This window comes from Dama dama, chromosome 3, assembly GCF_033118175.1.
Source record: "Dama dama isolate Ldn47 chromosome 3, ASM3311817v1, whole genome shotgun sequence".
NCBI classification, from domain to species: Eukaryota; Metazoa; Chordata; class Mammalia; order Artiodactyla; family Cervidae; genus Dama; species Dama dama.
The window spans coordinates 54029506-54054632 of record NC_083683.1 but is presented as its reverse complement, the minus strand read 5'-3'; the positions used below and the strand labels follow the sequence as shown (position 1 = coordinate 54054632).

Sequence of the window (25127 nt, the reverse complement as noted above, 5' to 3'; positions counted from 1 at the left end):
CGGGCGCTTTTGCTGACGTCTTAGTGTGCGCCGGAAGTGCCTTCCCAGGAGCGCGGCGACGAGCGGACGACTACATTTACGGGATCTCCAGGCGGCCCAGAGTCGGTGAGCGCTTTTTACCTTTACGAGAGGTGGATGGGGACGGGCACGCGGGCTCCTGCACCCGGGAACGGGGAGCGAGCGGGCGGGCGGGCGTTTCCGCGGTGGGACCTGGAGTCTCCCGCTGAATTTGAACTGTGCAGGGATTCTGCTCCTGCGGTTGAGGGGGAGAGACGCAGCGGAGTTTGGCATAAAGGAAAGTGTTGAGTCTGTGGTATAATAGGTTCGCTTCTTTTTAGCACCATAATAGGCAAAAAGAGGGCTGAACTAGGTGGCATCGGTGACCCGAGGTCAGTTAGTAAGTCGATAAATTTACTGAATGTGTTCGACGTGCCCAGTTCGGTCATAGGCACTTCGGGAGTTACAAAAAAGTGTAAAGCGGCCTTTTTCTGGAGGATCCCTCAGTCTCGTTGGGGAGGCAAGGTCAACTTGGGGACACTCGAATTCACACAAAGACTCATCCTGGGTATTGGTATGGACAACTGTAAAACTTCCTGGCACCTTTTTTCTCCCTATAAATCTGTAATGGGCAAACACTGTTTTTCTCTAAGTGGCAGTAAACAGGCCCATCATTCCTACAGAAACACCAGAAAATAATGCAGGGTAGTTTATACTTAACTTTTACCCACCAGCACACGCTTCTACCCACAACCACTCCCTGGGAGCTTGCGTGCCAGCAGCCTGGAACTCAGAGCCTCTCGTGGAGCCTGGACGATCAATCCAGACCGAAGCTGATGTCTTCTAGAGAGACGGAAGTGCAATCCAGCCAGGGCGCAGCAGAATTTTGAGAGGCCGGAAGGCCTCCGCGTCCTCCAGGGGACCGCTGGGACTAATTCTTTTGGCAAACTTGTGACCAGCCAAAACTGCCATGCTTCACATCCTTGTTATCCTTGGTTACCGCCCTAGATGTAAGCCCTTTGGTCTTCTATTCTACACCCTCATCCCCCTGCTGCGCTATGCTCGCTCCCTCTCCCTTTATTTAGGCTATCACTGCTTCTCCCTCCTTTTCTTCCCACATTTCACCCCTCAACACAGGAACTGTGCTCTCTGAAAACTTTCTTGTCTGCTTCAAGCATATTCAACCTCTTTATGGAAATTTTCTTACATCTCCTGACACTAATACTTGTTTTTTCCCTCCAGTCCTGTCAGTTGAGCCCTTTCTCTGACCCCTGCATTTATGGGTGGATCATGGCTCTTGCTTCCCTGGCTTAGGCGGTAAAAAATCTTGCCTGCAATGTGGGAGAACCGGGTTTGATCCCTGGGTTGGGAAGATACACTGGAGAAGGAAATGGCAATTCACTCCAGTATTCTTGCCTGGAAAATCCCATGGACAGAGGAGCCTGGAGGGCTGCAGTCCATGGGGTCACAAAGAGTCGGACACGGCTGAGCAATTAACACTTTCTTTCATGGCTCTAGACATATTCAACTTACTTCAATTTCTAATGCTTTTTTCTTCTGTCAATGTCTTTGCAAAGTTCTTTTTTCTCTGGGACATTTGATTTTCCTTATCCCACGCCTGCCCCTTTCTGGTTGATTCCTACATCTGCTAAAAATCTCAGTTTTAGTCAGTTTCTCTGCATGGTATTCCTCATCTCCTATAGACAGAGTTAAGTACCCTTGCCATGTGCGAAGTGCTCTCTACTTGGCTTTTAGTAGCATTTATCAGATGTATCCTGATTGCTTATCTCTTTGTCTTTGCTACTAAGGTAGGCTTTTGAGGAGGAACTGTATTTGTCTTGTTTACTTCCGTAACTCCAGTGCCTATTTAATAGGCAGTCAAAAATTTCTTGAGTCATTGCAGTTGTTGCAGATACAGTCTCAGAATTCGGGTAGTTGATGTCATCTTCTGATTTTAAAATGTAAAAAATCTTTCAAAAGGCATCAGCTGCTACTCAGCTACGGCTGCTTTGGCTATGTGACTGTGTGCTCCCATGGTGCCAGAGAATCCAGTTCTTTTCAAGGAAAGTTGGAGATACATTTTCTTAAGACGCTATCTCCTACTTTGTAAATGTGGTCAATGGGATAATGTTTTATTAAGAAAAAAGAAACCTGGGCCAAACAAGTCACATGTGGCTTCTTAGTCATTGGTTTGGAATCTGTTTTAAGTGTTGTACGGTTCAGAAGTGGGCTTTCTGGAGAATAATAGATTTTGAACTGGGCCTTGATGGATATTTGGAAATTGAGTGGGAGAACGAAAAGAAGTATTCCATTGGAGAAGTAAGTGTTCTTACTCTAGGGTAGTGTTCATTACTTTGTGACACGGTAAGGAGGAAGGCGTGGAGAGAACAGGAGGCTAGGTGAAATAACAGAAGCGGGCATATGAAGGGTAGAGACGTTTGGATTTGTTACAGTTAATTAATAGACTATTAGGCTTCTTGTTCAGGGACACTTCAGCTATGAATTTTAGCATGGTTAATTGAGTGTCTGTCATAAGTGTGGAATGGAGGGTAAAAGACAGGAAGGAGGCTGACCAGTTAAGACTGTAACATTTATCCATATGTGAAATGAGGTTTAGATTTGACAATATTATACTCAAGTCAAACATCTGATAATTTTGCCTATTAATTTCCGTTACTTGTTCACTTACAAGGAACAGTCAAGAAGCTGCTACTAAGTATTTAATACTTAAAGAAGTTTTCTTAAAACAGTGAAAAGTCAAGTGACATGTGGCACTAGTAGAGAATGCAGCACTTTAACAGTACTGAGTTATCGCGTTCATTATGACGCAAGCAGCGATCTTCTTTCCTTTAGCTTCTTTGCCTTCAATCCATCCTGCGTAGTTTCAGGTTAATCTTCTGGAATGACATTTTCCTCTCACTTTGTTTCTAGGTTTAAAAGCCTACAGGGAGCTCCTCGTCTAGTTTCTGGCTTTGTTGTGCCATTTAATGCCTTTGGATTTGTTCTCTCTGCTCTTGCCTGTTTGCTCTGTGAAGCAGTGTGGTGTGGTGGGAAAGGCTTTGCTTTTAAAGTCATCCAGGCCTGAGTCTGATTCTAGGCTCCCTAAGCCTCTGAGATTTGAGCTTTTCAGAGCCTCTGTGTTTTTTTCTGGAATGGGAGGGATAATATCTACTTCAGGGGAGGAAATGAAAGCTTGTTAAGTACCTATGCAGGCTCGTTTCTGCTCCTTTGCAAAGCGAATCTTCTGCCCTCATCATTTGTATCTTTCTTAGGCACATTTCCATTCTGTTTTCTCGGATTCTGCCATTTACTGTTGTTCATCCACATTTAAGTGATCTTATATTTGATTATATTTGAATTTTCTTGGCTCTTTATAATGGCCATTGCCTGTATTTATCTGTCTCTGAGCACTGAACAGTGATTAATTTCTGTGGATTCTTTGTTTTATTTTGACCATTTTAGTTGACATCCAGTGTTTTTATTTTCCTCATACACTTTATATTCTAAAATTTATTTTTGTTCTAGATGTCTGGAATTTTAAACATTTTCAAGTAGAAATAGTATTATGTAATTTTTAGGCTCAGGTTGACACTTAAAAACTTATTTTAATTTAGAATATCAGGAATATGTTTACCTTGCTTTAACGTCAATGGATCAGATCCTAAGGTGAAACAAGTTTAAGATTTAAAAAAAAGTCCCAGCCAATTATATACGGATTTTAGAGAATAAGATAGAAGTATTTTTTGAAGCTCTCTAGATGATCCTCATATGAAGACAGGGTTGAGAATCACTACTTTAGGTGCTGGAGCTAAAGGATTCTCATTGGTACCATTTGCTCAAAATGAAGTGGCATTAGTGTCATGAGATGTGTGATAAGACTCATAATCTAATAGTGCTCATTGGAAGTTTCCTGAATAACCAAAAGGTAAAAGCCAATAATTAGGTTCTCCAGAATAGCTCATGTAGTGGTTATATGAATAATATATTTATTTGGCCTATATTTAATAAGTACCTCTTGCCTGGAAAATCCCATGGATAGAGGACCCTGGTAGGCTACAGTCAATGGGGTTGCAAAGAGTCAGACACAATTGAGCGACTTCACTTTCTCTTTACTCTGCTAAACAACAGAAGTAAGAGAGGTACACAGTCATTGCCTTTGCTGTGGTGTTTAGTTTGGGAGGGAGGAGAGGAAGGAAAGTAAATTGAATATTAGGTTATATAGTACTAATATAGCAGGGTGCTTTAGGAGGCCTGAAGAAGAAACTCTTCACTCTTTCTGGAGAATATAAGAAAATCTTACACTTTGGCTGAATCTTGAAGAAAGAGTAGAGAATGAAGGCAGATAAGTTGAGGAAAGATATTCTAGGCAGGAGAAAGGCTTGCCATGATAGGGTGATGAGAAATAGTGCCATACTTGCAGAACAAAATGTAGTTTGATATGTCTGGAGGTTCAGGAGACTGCCTGGGAATTGGTAGGAGGTGAAGCTGGAGAGATAGGAGAAAAGTCAAAAATAAGCCATTTTCAAGTTTAGGTGGAGACTTCATTCTTAAGAAATGGGGAGTCACTGAGAGATTTTTAAACTAGTTGTCTTATGGGAACACTCTTGCTATAGTTGCTGGATGTAGGAGGTGACATTAGAAGCAAGGAGACCAGTGTTTTACTGTTGGGGGGTCCAATGACCAGACTAAAAGGATATGAACAAAGATACTGATAGCTGGGATATGGAAGGACACGTGCCTTATATATTGAGGTGATAGAAATAATTGGCTTTAGTTAACTGAGATATGATAAGTTTTGGTTCTTGTGTGACTCAGGTTTCTGATTTGGGCCTTTGTTTATCCGATATGGTGTCACTGACCAAAATGGGGAAGACAGGAGATGAAGCAGGTTTCTGAGTAGTGTGAAGGCATCCTGAATTAGAGGTGCTGTGAGATATCCTCTTGAAAGGAAGTGGCGATGTGGGAATCATTTATCTAAAGAGGGCATGTTACCAGCATTAACAGATATTTTCCATGGATACTGAGCATGTACATTGTATGGATTGTTCTAGGTGCTTAATAAATTAACAATGCAGTTCTTATAGCTCACATTCCTAGTAGTAAGGGACCAGTTATATGCATCAGAGTTATCTAGTATCCTAGATGATTAGTGCTATGAAAAAAAATAGCAAAAATAGGGGAATCTGGTAGAAAAGTGACATTAAGACGACTTTGGAAGGGACATTGAGGGTTAACCATGCAAATACCTGGAGAAAAGCATTCTGGGTGGGGAATTGCCAGTGCAAAGGCCTGAAATGTGACCTAATTGTTCACCGTGGTTTGCTATCAAATCAGTTATTGAATGAATATAAAGAGTGAATGCATTTGGGAAGGAGGGAAAGCTATTTATCCTGAGTGTATTTAATACTGGAAGTTAACTAGAGAGATCTTTCTCTAATGCCTTACCTGTGGAATCAAAGCATAAATAGTTTGACAGGAGGATATTACGCTCAGCATTCTTTATGGTCCAGCTCTCATATCCATACGTGGCTACTGGAAAAACCATAGCTTTGACTGTACTGACCTTTGTCGATGAATTGATGTCTTTGCTTTTTAATACACTGTCTAGGTTTGTCATAGGTTTCCTTCCAAGGAGCAAACGTCTTCTAATTTCATGGCTGCAGTCACCATCTGCAGTGATCTTCGAACCCAGGAAAATCAATCTGCCACTGTTTCCATTGTTTCCCCATCTATTTGCCATGAAGTGATGGGAATGGATGCCATAATCTTCATTTTTTGAATGTTGAGTTTTAAGCCAACTTTTTCACTCTTCTCTTTCATTTTCATCAAGAGGCTCATTAGTTCCTCTTTGCTTTCTGCCATCAGAGTGGTATCATCTACATATCTGAGGTTGTTAATATTTCTCCTGGCAATGTTGATTCCAGCTTGTGACTCATCCAGCCTGGCATTTCGCATGATGTACTTTGCATATAATTATGTTAAATAAGCTGGGTGACAGTATACAATCTTGGAGTACTCCTTTCCCAGTTTTGAACCAGTCAGTTGTTCCATGTAAGGCTCTACTGTTGCTTCTGACCCACTTGTAGGATTCTCAGGAGACAGGTAAGATGGTCAGGTATTCCCGTCTCTTTAAGAATTTTCCAGAATTTGTGGAAAATTGTGGTCCACACAGTCAAAGGCTTTAGTATAGTCAGTGAAGCAGAGGTAGATGTTTTTCTGGAATTGTCTTGCTTTTCCTATGATTCAGTGGATATAGGCAATTTGATCTCTGGTCCCTCTGCCTTTTCTAAACCCACCTTGTACATCTGGAAGTTCTTGGTACACATACTATTAAAGCCTAGCTTGAAGGACTTCGACCATCACCATACTGGCATGGAAAATGAGTGCAGTCGTGCAGTAGTTTGAACACTTCGGCATTGCCCTACTTTGAGATTGGAACGAAAACTGACCTTTTCCAGTCCTGTGGCCACTGCTGAGTTTTCCAAATTTGCTGACATATTGAGTGCAGCACTTAAACAGCATTATCATTTAGGATTTTAAATTGCTCTGCTGGGATTCCATCATCTCCACTAGCTTTGTTCATGGTAGTACTTCCTAGGGGCCCCTTGACTTCACACTCCAGGATGTCTGGCTCTAGGTCAGTGAGCACACCATCATGGTTATATGTTTCATTAAGATCTTTGTTGCATAGTTCTTCTGTGTATTCTTGCCACCTCTTCTTAAGCTCTTCTGCCTCTGTTTAGATCCTACCATTTCTGTTGTGTATCGTGCCCATCCTTGCATGAAACAGTCCCTTGATATCTCTAATTTTCTTGAAGAGATCTCTAGTCTTTGCCATTCTCCTGTTTTCCTCTGTTTTTTTGCATTGTTCATTGAAGAAGTCCTCATCTCTCCTTAGTATTCTCTGGAACTATCAATTCAGTTGGGTATATCTTTCCCTTTCTCCCTGCTTTCGCTTCTTTTCTTTCCTCAGCTATTTTGTAAAGACTCCTCAGACAACCACTTTGCCTTCTTGCATTTCTTTTTCTTTGGGATGGTTTTGGTCACCGCCTCCTATACAGTGTCATGAACCTCTGTCCACGATTCTTCAGGCACTCTGTCTACCTGATCTAATGCCTTGAATATATTCATCACTTCCACTGTGTAATCATAAGGGATTTGATTTAGGTCATACCTGAATGGCCTTGTGGTTTTCCCTACTTTTTTCAATTTAAGCCTGAATTTTTGCAGTAAGGAGCTGATGATCAGAGCCACAGTCCGCTCCAGATCTTGTTTTTGCTGACTATATAGAGCTTCTCCATCTTCAGCTGCAAAGAATATAATCAGTGTGATTTTATATTGACCATTAATGACACCCACGTGTAAAGTCGTCTCATGTTGTTGGAAAAGGGTGCTTGCTTGATCAGTGTGTCCTCTTGGAAAATTCTGGTAGCCTTTGCCCTGCTCTGTTTTGTATACAAGGTCAAATTTGCCTGTTACTCCAGGGATCTCTTGACTTCCTACTTTTGCATTCCATCCCCTATAATGAACTAACATCTTTTTTTGGTATTAGTTCTAGAAGGTCTTGTAGGTCTTCATAGAACTGTTCAACTTCAGCTTCTTCAGCATTACTGGTTGGGGCATAAGCTTTGATTACTATGATGTTGAATGGTTTGCCTTGGAAACAAACTGAACTCATTTGGTCATTTTGAAATTGTACCCAAGTACTGCATTCCTGACTCTTTTGTGGACCATGAGGGCTACTCCATTTCTTCTAAAGGGATTCTTGCCCACAGTAGTAGATATAATGGTCATCTGAATTAAATTCACCCATTCCTGTCCATTTTAGTTCACTGATTCCACAGGATGTTGATGTTCACACTTGCCATTTCCTTGCCATCTCCTTCTTGACCACATCCAATTCACCTTGGCTCATGGACCCAACATTCCAAGTTCCCATGCAGTATTCTTCTTTACAGCATTGGACATTATTTTCACCACCAAACACATCCCAACTGAGCGTTGTTTCCACTTTGGCCCAGCAGCTTCATTCTTTCTGGAGCTGTAGGTAATTGCCCTCTGCTCTTCTCTGTGTTGGACACCTTCCTTTCTGGGGGGGCTCTTGTTTCGGTGTCATATCTTTTTGCCTTTTTGTGCTGTTCATATGGTTCTTGCAGCAAGATTACTGGAGTGATTTGCCATTCCCTCCTCCAGTGGGCCATATTTTATCAGAACTCTTCACTTGACCCGTCCATCTTGGGTGGCCCTGCATGGCGTGGCTCATATCTTCGTTGAGTTACAGAAGCCCCTTCCCCATGACAAGGCTGTGATCCATGAAAGGGAGTATCAGTTATTAGCAAACTTCTGAAGCCTATATTCCCCACACTGAATTCTAATTCTTTTCTCTGCCTAATTGTGACGTAGAGGGTCCTTCCATTTTTCTTTTGTATTCTTCAGTTTTCATGGGGTGTTGGATTAGAGAACTTTACTACTTCTGATACTCCTCTTATGGGTGGAGGTTAGTGAAGTGATGACAGGTAAGTAAACATCATCACTTCAGTTTGCTGGGAGTCTGAGTGCCTTCCTTTAAATTTAGCTGATGAGCTTCAATTCCAGAACGGGTCAATAGGCTAAATCTGGGTAATGTCATAAACATGTGCCTCTGTTTTGAAGATTGCTGTGCTCATCACTTATTATTAAATGCTTCAAAAATTACACGCAAACTCTTTGAATTCAAGGTGATACTAGCATTCTTCCCTCATTGCCCTACACTACCTTCATCATATCCTCTTGCTCTGATACCTTTTCCCTTTCCTGTTGTTTTAAAATCCAGCTTAAAGTCCATCTTCTTTACAGCCCGTTGTTTTTTCCTTTCTTTTGCAGATAATCATCAAACTATGTCTTCTGTTTTGTTTTACTAACAGTACATTGTTGCATACGGAGTTGTCTGTTTATATTTCTGTGTTTCCCACTTACATAGGTTTCTTAGGAATGAGAGGGGTGTTTGCTACTAGTGGATGCTAATTATTTGGCTACACCAAAGCTCTGTTTAATTTCACCACTGTTTTGTGCTCTACTATTTTATATACTTATTCTGAAAATACATAGTAATTTAGATAATAAAGATTATATTTTGTTATTGCTGTTTTATAAAAGCAATAGGTATGGGAAGAGAATGTTTAAAAGCTAAATACCTGCATATTCACTAAAAATATTAATATTTTGGTGTATTCACTAGTAAGAAATAAATTTAAAAAGTGAAATAGTTGATTATAAGAGATTGCTTTATAGGCTAATGTTTATATTTATTCACAGTGATATAGACAATTAAATATGTATTTTTATTTGTAAAGGAAACTAATTTCCTTTTATAAAATTATTCCTATAATTACAGTAATTGAAATTTTAAATTAAGATCCTTAAAAAATTTTCAACTTTTTAAAGAGAATTTACTTTATTTACCAGTTTTACTTGAAACTGTTTTATAGCTCCTAATACGGTGAATGTTGGGGCGTCATTAGGTATGAAGTCAAATATGCAGCATTGCCATAGATTTCACTGTAGGAGTTGAAGCTTGGTGATAGTAGTGTAACATCCAGCTGTTTGTGGGTGCTGTTTGTTTCTAGTAGAAATTAAGTTCAGAATACAGTTTGATGCCTTACAGGAGATATAGTCAGCAAATTCAGTTGAGAGTTTGATGCTGGATAAATTCATGTTAAATTTTTTTTACAAAATTGTAATAAAATATACACAGAAATTTCCTTTTCAGCCGTTAGAGCACAGGATTCAATGGTATCATCAGGTCCATCACACTGTTGCGCAGCCATCTCCACTGCCCAGTGCTTTTCATCTCCCCAAACTGAAATAACATACCTATTAAACAGTAACTATCTATCTAATAAATTTGCTTTTATTTAAGTTTGTTTCCTGTCTCTGGATTTTAACTCCGTGATTCATTTCTTTACACTCAGCTCTTCCACAAAGGAATTTAATTGGTCTCTTGTCTCTTGATGATGTATATTCTAGATAGTACTATTTTGACTTTCTGTATGATTGTGTTTCTTAAGTTTTGCTTTGTTCTAGCTGCTTTATTTCCAGTTGCTGGGCTTCATCAAAGTTAATTACTTTCACTTTGTTTGCTGCTTTTTTTTTTTAGCTTCTGTAAGTTGTGGATTGATTAATTAAAGTAGCAATACTGTGAGGTAATTGCAATAAAATTTTTGTTTTTCGTCTTCCAAACTGCCAGGCAATTAAAGGGAACTAGATCAAGAGATCAAGAGTGACCTATAAATTTAAGACTATAAATACAGTCTTATTTCTTCACTTAGCTAGTGAGGCACTTCTCAAAATTTTTGTACAGAAATTAGGTGAGCCTAATCTTTCTAGTAGACCCACTCCTCTGTCCTTTGAATTTCATGCAAAGTGGTAGGTAGAGCTAGAGCCTTGAGTAGAGTTAGTTACTTTTTTTAAAAGTTAAGAATATTTGAGATATTTGCAAATTTCATCATAAGTCATACATGCCTTTTTCCTTCTTATTTCATTTTTATGTAAGGTTGCTCAATGTACTTTGTATATTTTGAGGGAAAGTCATTAAAAGTTTTCCTTCAAACTTACACCTAATAAACTGAGTGTTCTTTGATGAGCTGATGATTATTGGTTTGATACTGGGATAACTTTTGAACATGGGACCATTTATTAGCAACATAAAAATGTAGGGTTTTCCAGACTAAAAGGATGTCAGATTTTCTTTCAATATGTGAGATGCTTTAAAGCTAGTGTTCTGGGGGAAAATGGCCTTCAGCATCTAGTGCAAGTCCTTTCAGAGAAAGGATAAGAGAGATACCCTGTCCACCCCTCAGTTGGCAAAATTAGGACTAGAAATCTTCTTGACAACAAAATTTTGTTGTTCTTATGAAACTTGAGTGGCCTCTGGTGGTCAAAATAATATATTCTATTTTCAAAGGTGTGTTTGAAGGGAGTTTTGCTTATTAAGGCACATAATTTTTTATTTTGAGAGCTTGTACAAATGAATAAAAGTTTAATTATATTTCTCTATTGGTATGTACAGACACAAATCCTTACCGTATTCCCCCTCACCTACAGGAAATTGTTGACAACTTTAAATTTGATTCCCGAAAGGACTCAAGTAAGTAGAATAGTAATTATTCATACATTTTTGTTGGTGTGGGAAGCCAGTAGATTTTGGTAATTTAGTATTGCATCTTGTTAAGAAACTATATAGTATTTCTTTAGAGCTCTTGTAGTTTTTCTTTCTCATTAATTACAAAATCTTACTTTTCCTTATGTTCTCCTTTAGTTCATTAATTTATAGTTAGAATTTTTGCCATCACTTGACATATTTTATTTACTGAGTGATTTTCAGGACCTTTAAAAACAATGATCTGTTCTTATAATATTAAAGTGTGTAAAACATGCAGTGAAAATATTTGCCCTCCTATACTTCAGCCGCCTCGTTTCCCCAGAGGCAGGCACGCTTATGTTCTCTCGCTTAGACTCCCAGGAGTAGTCTGTGCACAAGCACGTGTGTATCCATATCCTGCTTTTTTACTTCCAAGGTGTCTGCATACTCTACATGTTAGTCTCCCCTTTGCTCTTTTTTACTTAGCGGTGTATCTTGACAGTCTTTCTATGTTGTTATATATGATATTACTTTTCCTTGACATGATTTGCATAGAATTACTTTATATGAATGTATAATATTTCATTTAATCTGTACCCTCCTGAGGGACATTTTAGGTGGCTTTCAGTCTTTGCCATGCACACGGACAAGTGTATGTAGATGGGAATTGCCAAGTCAAAGCGTATGTGTATTTAACATTTTTAATAGATGCTGTCAAATTGTTTCCAGTCTGTTCCAAATTATATTTCATTAATGCATGAATGTTGCTTTCCTTACCCTGGGCTTCCCTGGTAGCTCAACTGGTAAAGAATCTGCCTGCAATGCAAGAGACCCTGGTTTGATTCCTGGGTCCGAAAGATCTGCTGGAGAAGGGGATGGCTACCCACTCCAGTATTCTTGGGTTTCCTGGGTGGCTCAGCTGGTAAAGAATCCACCTGCAATGCAGGAGACCTGGGTTTGATGCCCGGGAGAAGGGAATGGCTACCCATTCCAGTATTCTGACCTGGAGAATTCCATGGACCGTATAGAACTTGGGGTCACAAAGAGTTGGACACCACTGAGTGACTTTCACTTTCACTTTTCTTACTTTCATCAAAACAGTTTGATTTTGCAGAGCTTTGGGTACACCATTATAGTTTTAGTTTTCATCTTTATTTTGAAGAAAGGTGAGCATCTTTTCAAAAGATTAAGCAATTGCATTCCTTTTTTTTTGTGAACTGTGTCATATATCTGTTTTTCTTTAGGGTAGCTGGGTTTTTTTTTTTTCCCCTGTGATTTGATTTTAGTTTGTTGCTGTTACTGTTTCTGTGTACTATTATCTTAAGTAGGATAAAACCTAGCTCATTGTTTAGATTGAAACTTTTTTACTGAAACCTGGATTCAGTAAAGGTAGGAGAGAAGAAGTAATGTTGACAGTTCCTTTTAAGCTTCCATCAATTCTTCTACCTGAAAGACTGTTGACTTTGAAATAACATTGTTAATAATTATATTGTTAATGATTATTGAGTTGGAATTCAGGTTAATTTATGCATAATAGTAAAAGCTAATTTATAACTTAAGATTTCCCCTGGCACTTTGGTTAGTTAATTTTATTTGGTCTGTTTGTATTAGAACACATTATAGTTTTTTTTTTTTTGTTTTTTTTACAGAGAGAATTAAGGTTGATTGTACTATGGTAGTGTTAAAAAATATTGCCCTCATCTTCCAGACTTTATTTTTCCCTTAGCTTAAACTAACCTAAAATATTACAGTCCTGTGCTGCCAAAACGGGATGTCCATTCTTTTTTCTCCTCCTTAGTATTTCATCATAAAGAACCACCAAAAATCTCTTGATGTGTGTCTTTGAAATATTTTTTTTCTTCACGGATCTGTGGACTGTGCATGTGGACTTGTTGCCTTGTTTTCTGTGTACTAAAAGACCCGCACTTGGTACCTGTCCCATTTTGCTTCTTGCTCAAGATCATCTGTCTACTCATCAGGATGGTTCACAGATCTATACTGATCCATGAGTACTTTACCCTCTTCTAGTTCTATCCTGTTAAATATTTGTCATCTACTCTGGGGCTACCTGCCTGTTTTTGTAGATAGAATGTTTTGGGAGCGTGGCCACACCTATACATTGATATATGTTGCCTGTGACTGCTTTCGTGTTATAAAATAGCTGAATTGAGCAGCTGTAGCAGAGACCTGTGACCTGCAGTGCCAGAAGTATTTGTCTGGTCCTTTACAAAGACATTTGCAAAAAAAAAAATTAAAAAAAAAAAAAAGACATTTGCCAGCTATTCAACCATGGCATCAGCGTTTTATGTAAATAACTTACATCTTGTTCACAGATGCTCTTTCATCAGGACTTTGTATCACGCTGCATCAGCTCTCTACCCAGAATGTGTCAGCTCTCTGTCAAAGTAGGAGTCTCTCTTTGCCTCCCACATGTGAAGAATGCTGGCAGAACTTTTAATTTCAAATTTTACAAAGGTGCCTTGGCATTAAAATGAGATTATAGAATTGAAAAAAAAGATCAAGAGCGGTTTCTTTCAGGGTTTGTTGAGTATGTTTTCACAGGATTGTTTACTTAGTGTTTTTTCCAGGTGAAACCACTTCTTTGGATGTACAGAGACAGTAAGCTTTTAAGGATGTATCAAAGATGAAGCTGCTATTGTACACATCATTCAGCTTTGCTGATAAGTCTCTCACACTACTCATTAAAATGAATCTTTTCTAATTTTCACTCTATGAGAATGGAAAACTGGTGGTAGTATGAATCTTCCCATAGTTAATGGGAATATGGTCTTTGAAGCTTTTCATAGCCTTGGAAATTGAAGAAAGGTGGGACTTTCTATTACATTTTTTTTAAAGAAAATTTCAAAATTATTTTTGAAGAATTGTTGTAATTATTCTTTTTTCCTTTTGATCACTTAAATTTATTCCTCCTTAAATATCTCTAGAAAATATTTGTATCAGAATGTAATAACTTACCTTTTCCTTTTCTTATGTACTTCCTAGTAACCTAAAACCCATTATTCTCTGGTTTCTTTTTTTATTCTTTAGTGACTTACAGAGGAGATGAAATGTGGTCTGAGGGACGATATGACTATGAAAGACTTCCGAGAGAAAGAGTACCTCCTCGAAGTCACCCCAGTGTAAGTTGTTCTTACATTAGAATAATTCAAAACCTGGCGTCCAAGTGAATTTTCTCTGTCAAAACTAGTTGAAATAGGGATAGATCAAGCTTTTAAAAATCAAAAGTTTGAAAATAAAAGATAACATTTTGTTTATGTAGAAAATCTATAGTTTATATTTCTTATTTAAATTTCTAAAAGGGAGGGTTTGTATTGAATGTAATTTGTGAAGAAAATTCAAGGTTTGATAAAACTCAGACCATCTGTTAACAAAGAAGTATTTAAGCACGGGGCAGCTCAGGGGCAGGTAGGCAGTTTCTGGTATGCTGTTCTACCGCTCTTCTCTTTGCTTCTCTGGGAGGTAGTAATTTGAGCCAGTCCTTTTCTTTGCTCAAGGAGCTTGCTGTTTTGCTTTTTATTCCCAGCACTGTGTTTATAACCTGGCACATAGTAGGCGCTGATGTTTATTGAATGGGCGTATGTTCTCTCTCTCTGTCTCTCAAAATCCTCTGTAGAGATCCAAGGGAGGATCTGGAGAAGGTCAAGAAGCTGTCAAACTTTTGCTTAGGGCGATGGGGCTCATGGTGATGGTATATGAGTATATTATGGATTCATTGTACAGCATCAGAAGGCACAAATATTTGTTTATATGTTAGTTGTTTTTTACTTCTATAAGTAAATCCTCTAACCCTCTTAGATGGGTGATATCACCTTCATGACTGTCATTTCTGCTAGGTTACAGCTTACGTTGGGGTTGGTCTAAAGTGATTTAAGGTGGAAAAAACGAAGAGGCCTACCATATTTCAGAAGGGGCAGATTTAATTATTACCAAATGTCATTTTTTCCAGGTTGATTTATAGACTTGATGTTTCTAATAAATATCTCAATTTAAAAATATTTTCAGCTTGATAGGATTATTTTTTCGTTTACCTAGAACAAACAAGTGATAAAGAAAATGTAGGACTAATGCAGCGATGAGAAAAGGTACAGATTATTTTTTTAAAAACAATTTTTTTTAGGTCCCTTACTCTTGTATGGATATATCCTATTAGAAATTTGGGATACTTAAAAGGATTTTCTTTGTGGTTATGCCATTAACAGAATATATATCATTGGGTTTGTTTTACTTTGTTTTTTTTCTTTTCTAGTTAGATTTTTTTTAATGTAACACATTTGTTGTTGTTGTTTAGCCACTGAGTCATGTGCGACTCTTTGTGACCCTATGGACTATAGCCCACCAGGCTTCTTAGTCTGTGGGATTTGCCAGGCAGAAATACTGGAGTCTCTACTGCTGAGCCACTATGAAAGTTTCTGTAACACATTTGCATGGCTTCAGATTATAAAATAAGGTATGTTTAGAGAGAAGATGACTTCCTTTAAATGATAATTTATTGTGATTATCTATTTAGCTAGTGCCTGCTTACTGTAAGTGAGGTATAAACTTCCTAATCTTCAAAACAATTTTGAGTGTTGAATAGTATAACATTTATAGAGCTTAGTAGAGCCTTAAAATGTAGACAGAAATTTATATGTGGCAATACAGTTTCAGATAACAATGGGAAATACTCATGATAAAATCATGGAGAAAGTTACAACATAAAACCTTTATGACACTATTCTGCACTGTGTGTACATGCTACGAATATGATAATGATAGAACATACTGCAGTGGGAGTTGGCTTAAAGAGCTGTTAAAATTGAAAGCCAGGAGACCTGCCCAGAGGCTATTGCTAAGCAAAGAAGCTGGTTTAAATAAGATGGGGAAGAGTGAATTTTAAGATAGGAATCAGTTTATCAGTGTCATAACTCAAATATGTCAGCAAATCTGGAAGACCCAGCAGTGGCCACAGGACTGGAAAAGGTCAATCTTCATTTCAGTTCCCAAGAAGGGCAGTACTAAAGAATGTTCAAACCGTCAGACAGCTGCACTCATCGTCCATGCTAGTAAGTTCATCATTAATATCTTGCATGCTAGGCTTCAGTGTTACACAAACCACGAACTTCCAGACGTCCAAGTTGTGTTTAGAAAAGTCAGAGGTAAGTGAAAGTGAAAGTCGCTCAGTTGGGTCCGACTCTTTGCGACCCCATGGACTATACAGTCCATGGAGTTCTCCAGGCCAAAATACTGGAGTGGGTAGCTTTTCCCTTCTCCAGGGGATCTTCCCAACCCAGGGATCTAAACCAGGTTTCCCGCATTGCAAGCGGATTCCTTCCCAGCTGAGCCACAAAGGAAAAGGCAGAGGAACCAGAGATCGAATTGCCAACTTATTTGCTGGATCATGGAGAAAGCAAAGGGAATTCAAGAAAAACATCTCCCTCTGCTTCATTGACTACACTAAAGCCTTTGACTTGTGGATCATAACAAATTGTAGAAAGCTCTTAAGGAGATAGAAATACCGGATGATCTTAGCTGTCTGCTGAGAAACCTGCGCACGAGTCAAGAAGCGACATTCAGCCACCTGGTATGGAACAACTGAGGTTTAGGGTTTAGAAAGGAGCACAGCAGGGCTGTCTGTTGTCACCATGTTTGTTTAACCTGTGTGCCGAAAAACAAACAAACAAACAAACAAACAAACAACCCGTATGCCCAGCGCATCAGGAGAAATGTCGGGCTGGATGAGTCACAAGCTGAAATCAAGATAGGCAGGAGAAATATCAACAACCTCAGATGTGCAGATGATACCACTCTACTGGCAGAAAGCAAAGAGGAACTAAAGAACCTTCTGGTGAAGGTGAAGGAGGGGAGTGAGAAAGTTGGCATAAAACTAAATTTTAAAAAAACTAAGATCATGGCATCCAGACCCATTGCTTCATGGCAAATAGAAGGGGAAAAGGTGGAAGCAAGTGACAGATTTCCTCTTCCTGGGCTCTAAAATCACTGCGGACGGTGACTGCAGCCATGAAATCAGAAGACAGTTGCTTCTTGGCAGGAAAGCTACAACAAACCTAGACAGTATGTTGAAAAGCAGAGCCATCATTCTGCCGACAAAGGTTCATATAGTCAAGTCTATGGCCTTCCCAGTGGTCTTGTACGGTTGTAAGAGCTGGATCATAAAGAAGGCAGAACACCAAAAAATTGATGCCTTTAAACTGTGGTGCTGGAGAAGATTCCTAAAAGTCCTTTGGACATCATGGAGATCAAAGCAGTCAATTTTAAAGGAAATCAACCCTGAATACTCATTGGAAGGACTGATGCTGAAGCTCCAGTATTTTGGTCACCTGATGTGAACAGATGACTCTTTGGAAAAGTCCCTGTTGCTGGGAAAGATTGAGGGCAAAAGGAGAAGAGGGCATCAGAGGATGAGATGGCTGGATGGACATGAACTTGGGCGAACTCTGGGAGATGGTGTGGGACAGGGAGGCCTGGCGTGCTGCGGCTTTGGGGTTGCAGGGAGTCAGACATGACTTGGTGACTGAACAACAACAAAAGATCAATGGGTAGGACCCTCTAATCTCATTGTCTGTGTGAGAATGGATTTGAGAAAGTTCATATCTCAAGGCCTTTATTTTTATCTGAAGTAAGAGGTGGCAAGATCATCTGTTGAAAGCAGAGGAGGTAGAGGGAGACTTGAGGCCAGGATTGAAGTTTTGGCATAGCTGTTATAGGGATCTCCTGACCAGAGATGTTTAAAAACACTGTTGCTGAAGGTCTATAAACTTAAATTTTGTAGGGGCACCAATTTGGGAGTAGCGAAAGCAAGTTGTATTGATTTAAGATTGCAAGATGAGTGATGGACCCAGGGAGGTAAGAATTATTGAGGTAATGTGTTATGTGGAATGGACTGATTAGGAAAGGGAATAAGGCTGTGAGACAGACAGTGAATTGAAAGCAGTGAGAGGTTGAAGGACAGGAAAGTCTCTGTGAGGTTGAAGACGAGGTATGGCGGAAAGATAAGTAATCAATATCTTGGAATGTAGAGTTTCCAAAATGGAGCAGTTCTGGGTACTGAAATTCAGTGTATGTGGTAGGAATGAGGGTTGGGTGAAGGTTATTGGAGTTGAGATTAACAGAACTTTGAGGTTGGATTTTGGATCAGTGATATAAATTAGGGCTCTCAGTCCTCACTGTACATTAGATTCAGCTAGAGAGCTTAAATACCAGTGAATGGGTCCTCCCTAGCTAATGAAGTCATGATCTTTGTGGCTAGAATCTGGATGTCAGTGTTGTTTAAAAGTTCATCAGGTAATTCCTATTTGCAGAGTTAAAGTCAGATTGTGACTGAGCACTGAAGTCACTGATGATGACAGTTGAGTTCAAGATGTCAGGTGAGGGAAAGGGAAAGTGAAAGTCGCTCAGGCGTGTCCGACTCTTTGTGACCCCATGGACTATACAGTCCATGGAATTCTCCAGGCCAGAATACTGGAGCGGGTAGCCTTTCCCTTCTCCAGGGGATCTTCCCAGCCCAGGGATTGAACCCTGATCTCCCACATTGCAGGCAGATTCTTTACCAGCTGTGCCACAAGGGAAGCCCAAGAATACTGAAGTGGGTAGTCTATCCCTTCTCCAACGGATCTTCCCGACTCAGGAATCAAACTGGGGTTTCCTGCGTTGCAGGAGAGGGAAGTCCTCAGTGAATGAGGATGTTGTAGTGAAACCTAAACAAATGTTTTCATTTTGTGCCATTTTTGTGTGTGTCAAAGTGAAACAGAGGCATTTTTTCCTTTTAAAATAATTTCATCAGCTGTAAGCAGATAGGGAGATATGTTTTTACACAAGTGTCTGTGAAATCAGATTAGATGTATTCAACTGTAAGTCTGAAGGTAAATCTTACTTTGTTAAGTTCTCTGGCTTCTAGGCTCCTCCTAGATGGGGAGGAATCCAGACAGCTTTTCTCCTTTCGGAGCACGGAACATGCCCAGACCTTGTCCAAGTTCATTCCTCTCCTATTTTAATTCCGTTAGAAATATCTCTCCATTCCCCCAATCAGTTTGTCTTACTCTATAAAGTCTGTATTCTCATATCCCCTCTCCATAAGAATCAGACGCTACAGATTTTCTGGTGAACATTTATTATGGTTATTAATTTAAAGCCTTCCTTTCCTTTCCCCTCAATATGTTATACTCCTTTGATGGCTCTTGGAAAGTTATCCCTTTGCCTTTTATGTTACACCTGCATTTCAGTTTTTAAAAAAAATGGAGGTTTTTAACTTTGTGACGTGGAACTCTTTAGCAGTCTGGTGAAGCCTATTACTTATTATTATAGCCTAAAACTATTAAAAATCATATTTGTGATATAGTGGTATATACTTCTTTAAGTAGGTTGTTAGATGTCAAGCAAGAAGTAATGGTAGGGATTTCATTGCAATGGTTTCAAAGGAGTGATGAGTGTAAATGATACTCTTGAGATATCTGCAACAGCTGTAACATAATATAAAAATATCTGTGATTTCTGTTAGTGGCAAAGCCACAGATAGTCCTGCTGCTGTTGTGTTGTTTGTTGCTTGCTTTTAGGTGGAAAAGTAATTTTCTATTCACATCTCATTTCATGGACTGGCAGAATTCTCAGGTGAAAATGTTTAAATGATACAAACTGGAAGTATACATAAAGTTGTAATTATTACTTGGACCTAATAAAATCATAATTAAAAATTTTTAAATATTTGCTTACAAAATGAAAAAAATAAAATATTTGCTTACAAAACGAGGTCATTTAGTAATATTTTAAAAACTGTATTGTTGTGTAATACTGACATTATACAAGATCATTCCTTAGCTGCATTGTGCATAAAAGCTCCAAACTGGCAACAATCCAGATATCCAACAATGTGGATAAATTAATTGCGCAGTTATACAGCAATGAGAAAGAATGGACTGCTGTCAAATGCAGTAACATGTGTGAACCTCCCAAACAATATTGAAACAAAAGTGTATATCTTATATGTTTCCTTTTATATAAAGTTTCAAGATAGGCAGAACTAGCCAGGAAAGAGGTTGCTTTTGGAAGACAGAGGTAGTGACTGGGAGAGGGCACAGAAAGGCTTTTGCCATGCTAGGAATGTTGTTTCTTGATCTGGGTGGTAGTTACACAGTGTGATAACCTTGTGAAAATTTATCCAAAAATAACATTTACAGTTAGTATACTTTTTTAGATGAATGTCATACCTCAATAAAACTTCATGTAAAAATTTGAAAGATGAGCGCCCCCAGATCGGTAGGCGTCCAGTATACTACTGGGAAAGAGCAGAGAAATAGCTACAGAAAGAACGAAGAGGCTGAGCCACAGCAGAAATGACACCCAGTTGTGGTTGAAAGGATAGGATATATTTTTTCCCTAAATATAAAACTTTAGCAGATCCTTCAAAAATTGAGAACCCACTCTCACTGGTGTCTGAGATAGAGAAAGTTAATGTTCTATTTTATTTTTATGTTTGGGTTCTCTGCTCTAACAAAGCAAAAAAAGATGATTTTATTGCATTTCTCTCTCTCTCTTTTTTATTACTTTACTTTGTCCCATTGTCCCATTCATTCTCAAGTCTGATATGCCAGAAATATGTTTGAAAAACTATTGCTGTGACATAAAGTGTGACATCAAATAGGGACTTTAGATGATACCTACTACACTAGTATGTCCTCAGTTGTAAAGTATCTATTTTGTGAACTTCTGAGTTTGGTTAACCTAGAAGGCAACTGGACATATATTTTGGTGCTGATGTTAAATTACACTTTATTTGAGTATCGGAAAGCTTATCCTTAGTTGTAACTTGACAAATATACCAGTTATTATTTAGTACTTTAGAGCACTTAAAAATTCCTCTGTTTTGATAATAAGTTACTTGTAAGGTACTTCACATAAATTTTTATTTGGTTTTAAACTTGAGTAGATAAATAGGAGACTTAAGCCCAAAGAAGTATATTACACAGAATCTGCGTGTAAACATGCACATTCTTTTATTGGAAGGACATTGATTATGATAGAACATCCACATTTAACTTTTATATGTCCATAAGACCTTTATTTTTAAAAATATGCTTTCTGTTTAATCTGTAATTTCTATGAGCTTATCTGACTTTGTAGCCTTGATAAAAGTTTTGTGACAATGGCTTTTAGGCACCAGTAAGTTTTCAGTTGTGGAAGTCTACCTTGTTAGCCTGATAGGGAACAGATAGAAAATGTGGAACATTGTAATGAAGTTGCAGCATAAAGTGTCCATTTTCTGTTGGCTTATTTCAGATTTTTAGGGGTTATAAAGTTTGGAAACTAGGATCAAAACACTTAATGGTTTATATTCTGGGCACTATAATATAACTGGAACTGAAGTAGTCCTATCTATTTCTACTTGTCTTCTTCTGTTAACAAATGTATGTCAAGTAAAAGATTTTCAATCTTGGTGGCAGTGAACATTATAAAGATTGAGGGTAGTGATGAGCAGCAACATTGAAAAAAATTTTTATTTTGGGGGAGTTCCCTGACAGTCCAGTGCTTTCACTGCCATGACTGGGGTCAAACCTTGGTCGGGAGGCTAAGATCCCACGTACTGAAGGGTACAGCCAAGGGGGAGAGGAAATTAAAAAGATTTTTTTCTATCACAGTTAGTTTTGAGTTATATAATTAGATTTTATAATTAAATATTTACATAACAATATTTCTTTCCTTGAGTTAGTTGAATGTTTGTACTGTTCATTTCATTGGTTATTTCTCTCCTGGAGACTATAGGGAGTTGGAAATAAATTTTTTAGTGAGTTCAGAACATGAGTTTGTTAATTTCTAACATCTTGTAGATAATATATGGTCCATATATTTGTTCCATATATTCTCAAATTTAAATGTACCCCAAATAACATTAAGAGATCTTTCTTTTACCCAACTTGAAATAAGTAATCAAGTCTACTAAACTTAGCAGTTCAGTTATTTACATATTCTAGATAATATTGCTCAAAGTATGTTAATGTGGAAATAGTCCTTTTTTTCCCACTCTTATCTTTTTTTTTTTTTTCATTTATTTTTATTAGTTGGAGGCTAATTACTTCACAACATTGCAGTGGGTTTTGTCATACACTGACATGAATCAGCCATGGAGTTACATATATTCCCCATCCCGCTCCCCCCTCCCACCTCCCTCCCCATCCCATCCCTCTGGGTCTTCCCAGTGCACCAGGCCCGAGCACTTGTCTCATGCATCCCACCTGGGCTGGTGATCTGTTTCACCATAGATAATATACATGCTGTTCTCTCGAAACATCCCACCCTCGCCTTCTCCCACAGAGTTCAAAAGGCTGTTATGTACTTCTGTGTCTCTTTTTCTGTTTTGCATATAGGGTTATCATTACCATCTTTCTAAATTCCATATATATGTGTTAGTATGCTGTAATGTTCTTTATCTTTCTGGCTTACTTCACTCTGTATAATGGGCTCCAGTTTCATCTATCTCATTAGAACTGATTCAAATGAATTCTTTTTAATGGCTGAGTAATATTCCATGGTGTATGTGTACCACAGCTTCCTTATCCATTCATCTGCTGATGGGCATCTAGGTTGTTTCCATGTCCTGGCTATTATAAACAGTGCTGCGATGAACATTGGGGTGCACGTGTCTCTTTCAGATCTGGTTTCCTCAGTGTGTATGCCCAGAAGTGGGATTGCTGGGTCATATGGCAGTTCTATTTCCAATTTTTTAAGAAATCTCCACACTGTTTTCCATAGCGGCTGTACTAGTTTGCATTGCCACCAACAGTGTAAGAGGGTTCCCTTTTCTCCACACCCTCTCCAGCACTTATTGCTTGTAGACTTTTGGATAGCAGCCATCCTGACTGGCGTGTGATGGTACCTCGTTGTGGTTTTGATTTGCATTTCTCTGATAATGAGTGATGTTGAGCATCTTTTCATGTGTTTGTTAGCCATCTGTATGTCTTCTTTGGAGAAATGTCTGTTTAGTTCTTTGGCCCATTTTTTGATTGGGTAATTTATTTTTCTGGAATTGAGCTGTAGGAGTTGCTTGTATATTTTTGAGATTAATCCTTTGTCTGTTTCTTCATTTGCTATTATTTTCTCCCAATCTGAGGGCTGTCTTTTCACCTTACTTATAGTTTCCTTTGTTGTGCAAAAGCTTTTTAAGTTTCATTAGGTCCCATTTGTTTATTTTTGCTTTTATTTCCAATATTCTGGGAGGTGGGTCATAGAGGATCCTGCTGTGATTCATGTCGAAGAGTGTTTTGCCTATGTTCTCCTCTAGGAGTTTTAAAAAATATGGAATGCTTCACGAATTTGCGTGTCATCCTTGTGCAGGGGCCATGCTAATCTTCTCTGTATCATTCCAATTTTAGTGTATGTGCTGCTGAAGCGAGCACTTCCCACTCTTATCTTATGAAACACTTTTAAAGTGTGCACTTGCATACTTTTAATTCTTTTCATACCTCACATTTTATCATCTAGTAATGTTCATGTAAATATAACTTTTTTCATTATTTTATGAAAATTTTCAGACCTACAGCAAAGTTGAATTTTATAGTGAACATCCATTTATTCATCATTTAGATTCAACTATTAACATTTTATTAAAATGTTTTCTTCCATCTATCTGTCCTTTATAAGTACACCTAGTCCATCAGATTTTAGGGATGCATTTCAGAGGAAACTGGACAACACTACACTTTCCATTAGCTACTTAAACATGCATATCATTAGCTGAAGTGCAGTTTTTTTTTAAGTATAACTGTGAGAATTACATACATTAGATGCAAAATCTTAAGTGTTCATTTGCTGAGTTTTGATTTAGTAATGTTGCTGTGTGTAGAGCTACCCTGCTGCTGCTGCTGCTAAGTCGCGTCAGTCGTGTCCGACTCTGGGCGACCCCACAGACGGCAGCCCACCAGGCTCCTCTGTCCCTGGGATTCTCCAGGCAAGAGCACTGGAGTGGGTTGTCATTTCCTTCTCCAATGCATGAAAGTGAAGTGAAAGTTAAGCCGCTCAGTTGTGTCCGACTCTAGGAGGTGTCTAATCTCTTGGCGGACAAAATTGCATGGACTTTCGTTTTGTTGTTACTATTTCCAGAGAGATAGGATCAGTTCTCAGCTGCATTTTGTAATATGTTCTAGTTTTCTGGGGACAGTTCTGGCTTCAGATATTTGACATATTATTCCCCAAAGCCATTGAAATGACCCGGAGATATCAATATTCCATTGAAAATTCAGTGAGTGAATTAAACCAGTAAGTGCTACAGTGCAGATATTGTGTTGCTTAGTCACTAAGTCATGCCTGACTCTTTGCTACTCCATGGACTGTATCTCACCAGGCTCTTCTGTTCATGGGATTTGACAGGCAGGAATTCTGGAGTGGGTTGCTGTTTCCTTCTCCAGGGGTTTTCCTGACAGAGGGATCAAACCTGTGTCTCCTGCTTTGGCAGGCAGATTCTTTACCACTGAGCCACAGGGAAGCCCTACAATACGGATATGTGTCTAAAGCATGAAGGATCGGAGTGAGGAAAGCTCAAGCTTTTGAAAGCAGAAGTTCTCCAGACTTGTGGGTAATCAAATTTTTTAGTTAGGTGTTGTACTTTTCTGGTAAAAAGCATGTGATGCCAACAGTAGTATAAAACTGAGATGCAGACTGAATTTATGTATGTGGTACTTGCCATGTGCCAAGTAATATTCCAAGTGCTGGGAATAGGGCAGTTAATAAGATCAAGGTTTCTGTGCCCATGAAACTTCCATTCATACTAAGTTGATTGTGTCAGGAAATCTGGCAGTTGAATAGTTACATATACCATTGTACTTAGTTACTTTGGTGGTGGGTTAATGTGTTTTAGTTGTTTTTGACTTTTTATTTATAATGGTGAAAATTAAGTATATATAAAAGTAGACAAAATGGCATAATGAACTCCCCACGAACAAATCATTCAAATGGTATTTATCGACTCATGGTCAATCTTGTTTTGTCTATGCTTTTACCACTTTGC

The 25127-nt window shown here is 38.6% G+C and overlaps 1 protein-coding gene and 1 non-coding gene across 8 annotated transcripts in view; one reads left to right on the top strand and one right to left on the bottom strand.

Moving 5' to 3' along the window:
• The first annotated feature begins 4 nt into the window (after positions 1 to 4).
• The window catches only part of PPHLN1 (periphilin 1), a 154130-nt gene continuing 129007 nt past the window's right edge, over positions 5 to 25127 (top strand). The window contains exons 1-3 of one of the 7 annotated variants that reach the window (XM_061129690.1): positions 5 to 105; positions 11080 to 11122; positions 14165 to 14256. In XM_061129690.1, the coding sequence (XP_060985673.1) occupies position 11122; positions 14165 to 14256 (93 nt within the window). In that variant the 5' untranslated portion in view covers positions 5 to 105; positions 11080 to 11121. Of the gene's footprint in view, positions 106 to 11071; positions 11123 to 14164; positions 14257 to 25127 lie in introns of those variants that run through there. The other 6 variants (XM_061129722.1, XM_061129714.1, XM_061129685.1 and 3 more) reach the window with 6 other exon arrangements.
• Positions 23414 to 23520, bottom strand: LOC133049489 (U6 spliceosomal RNA). The gene has a single exon (XR_009691338.1). It is a non-coding gene; the product is annotated as a U6 spliceosomal RNA (small nuclear RNA).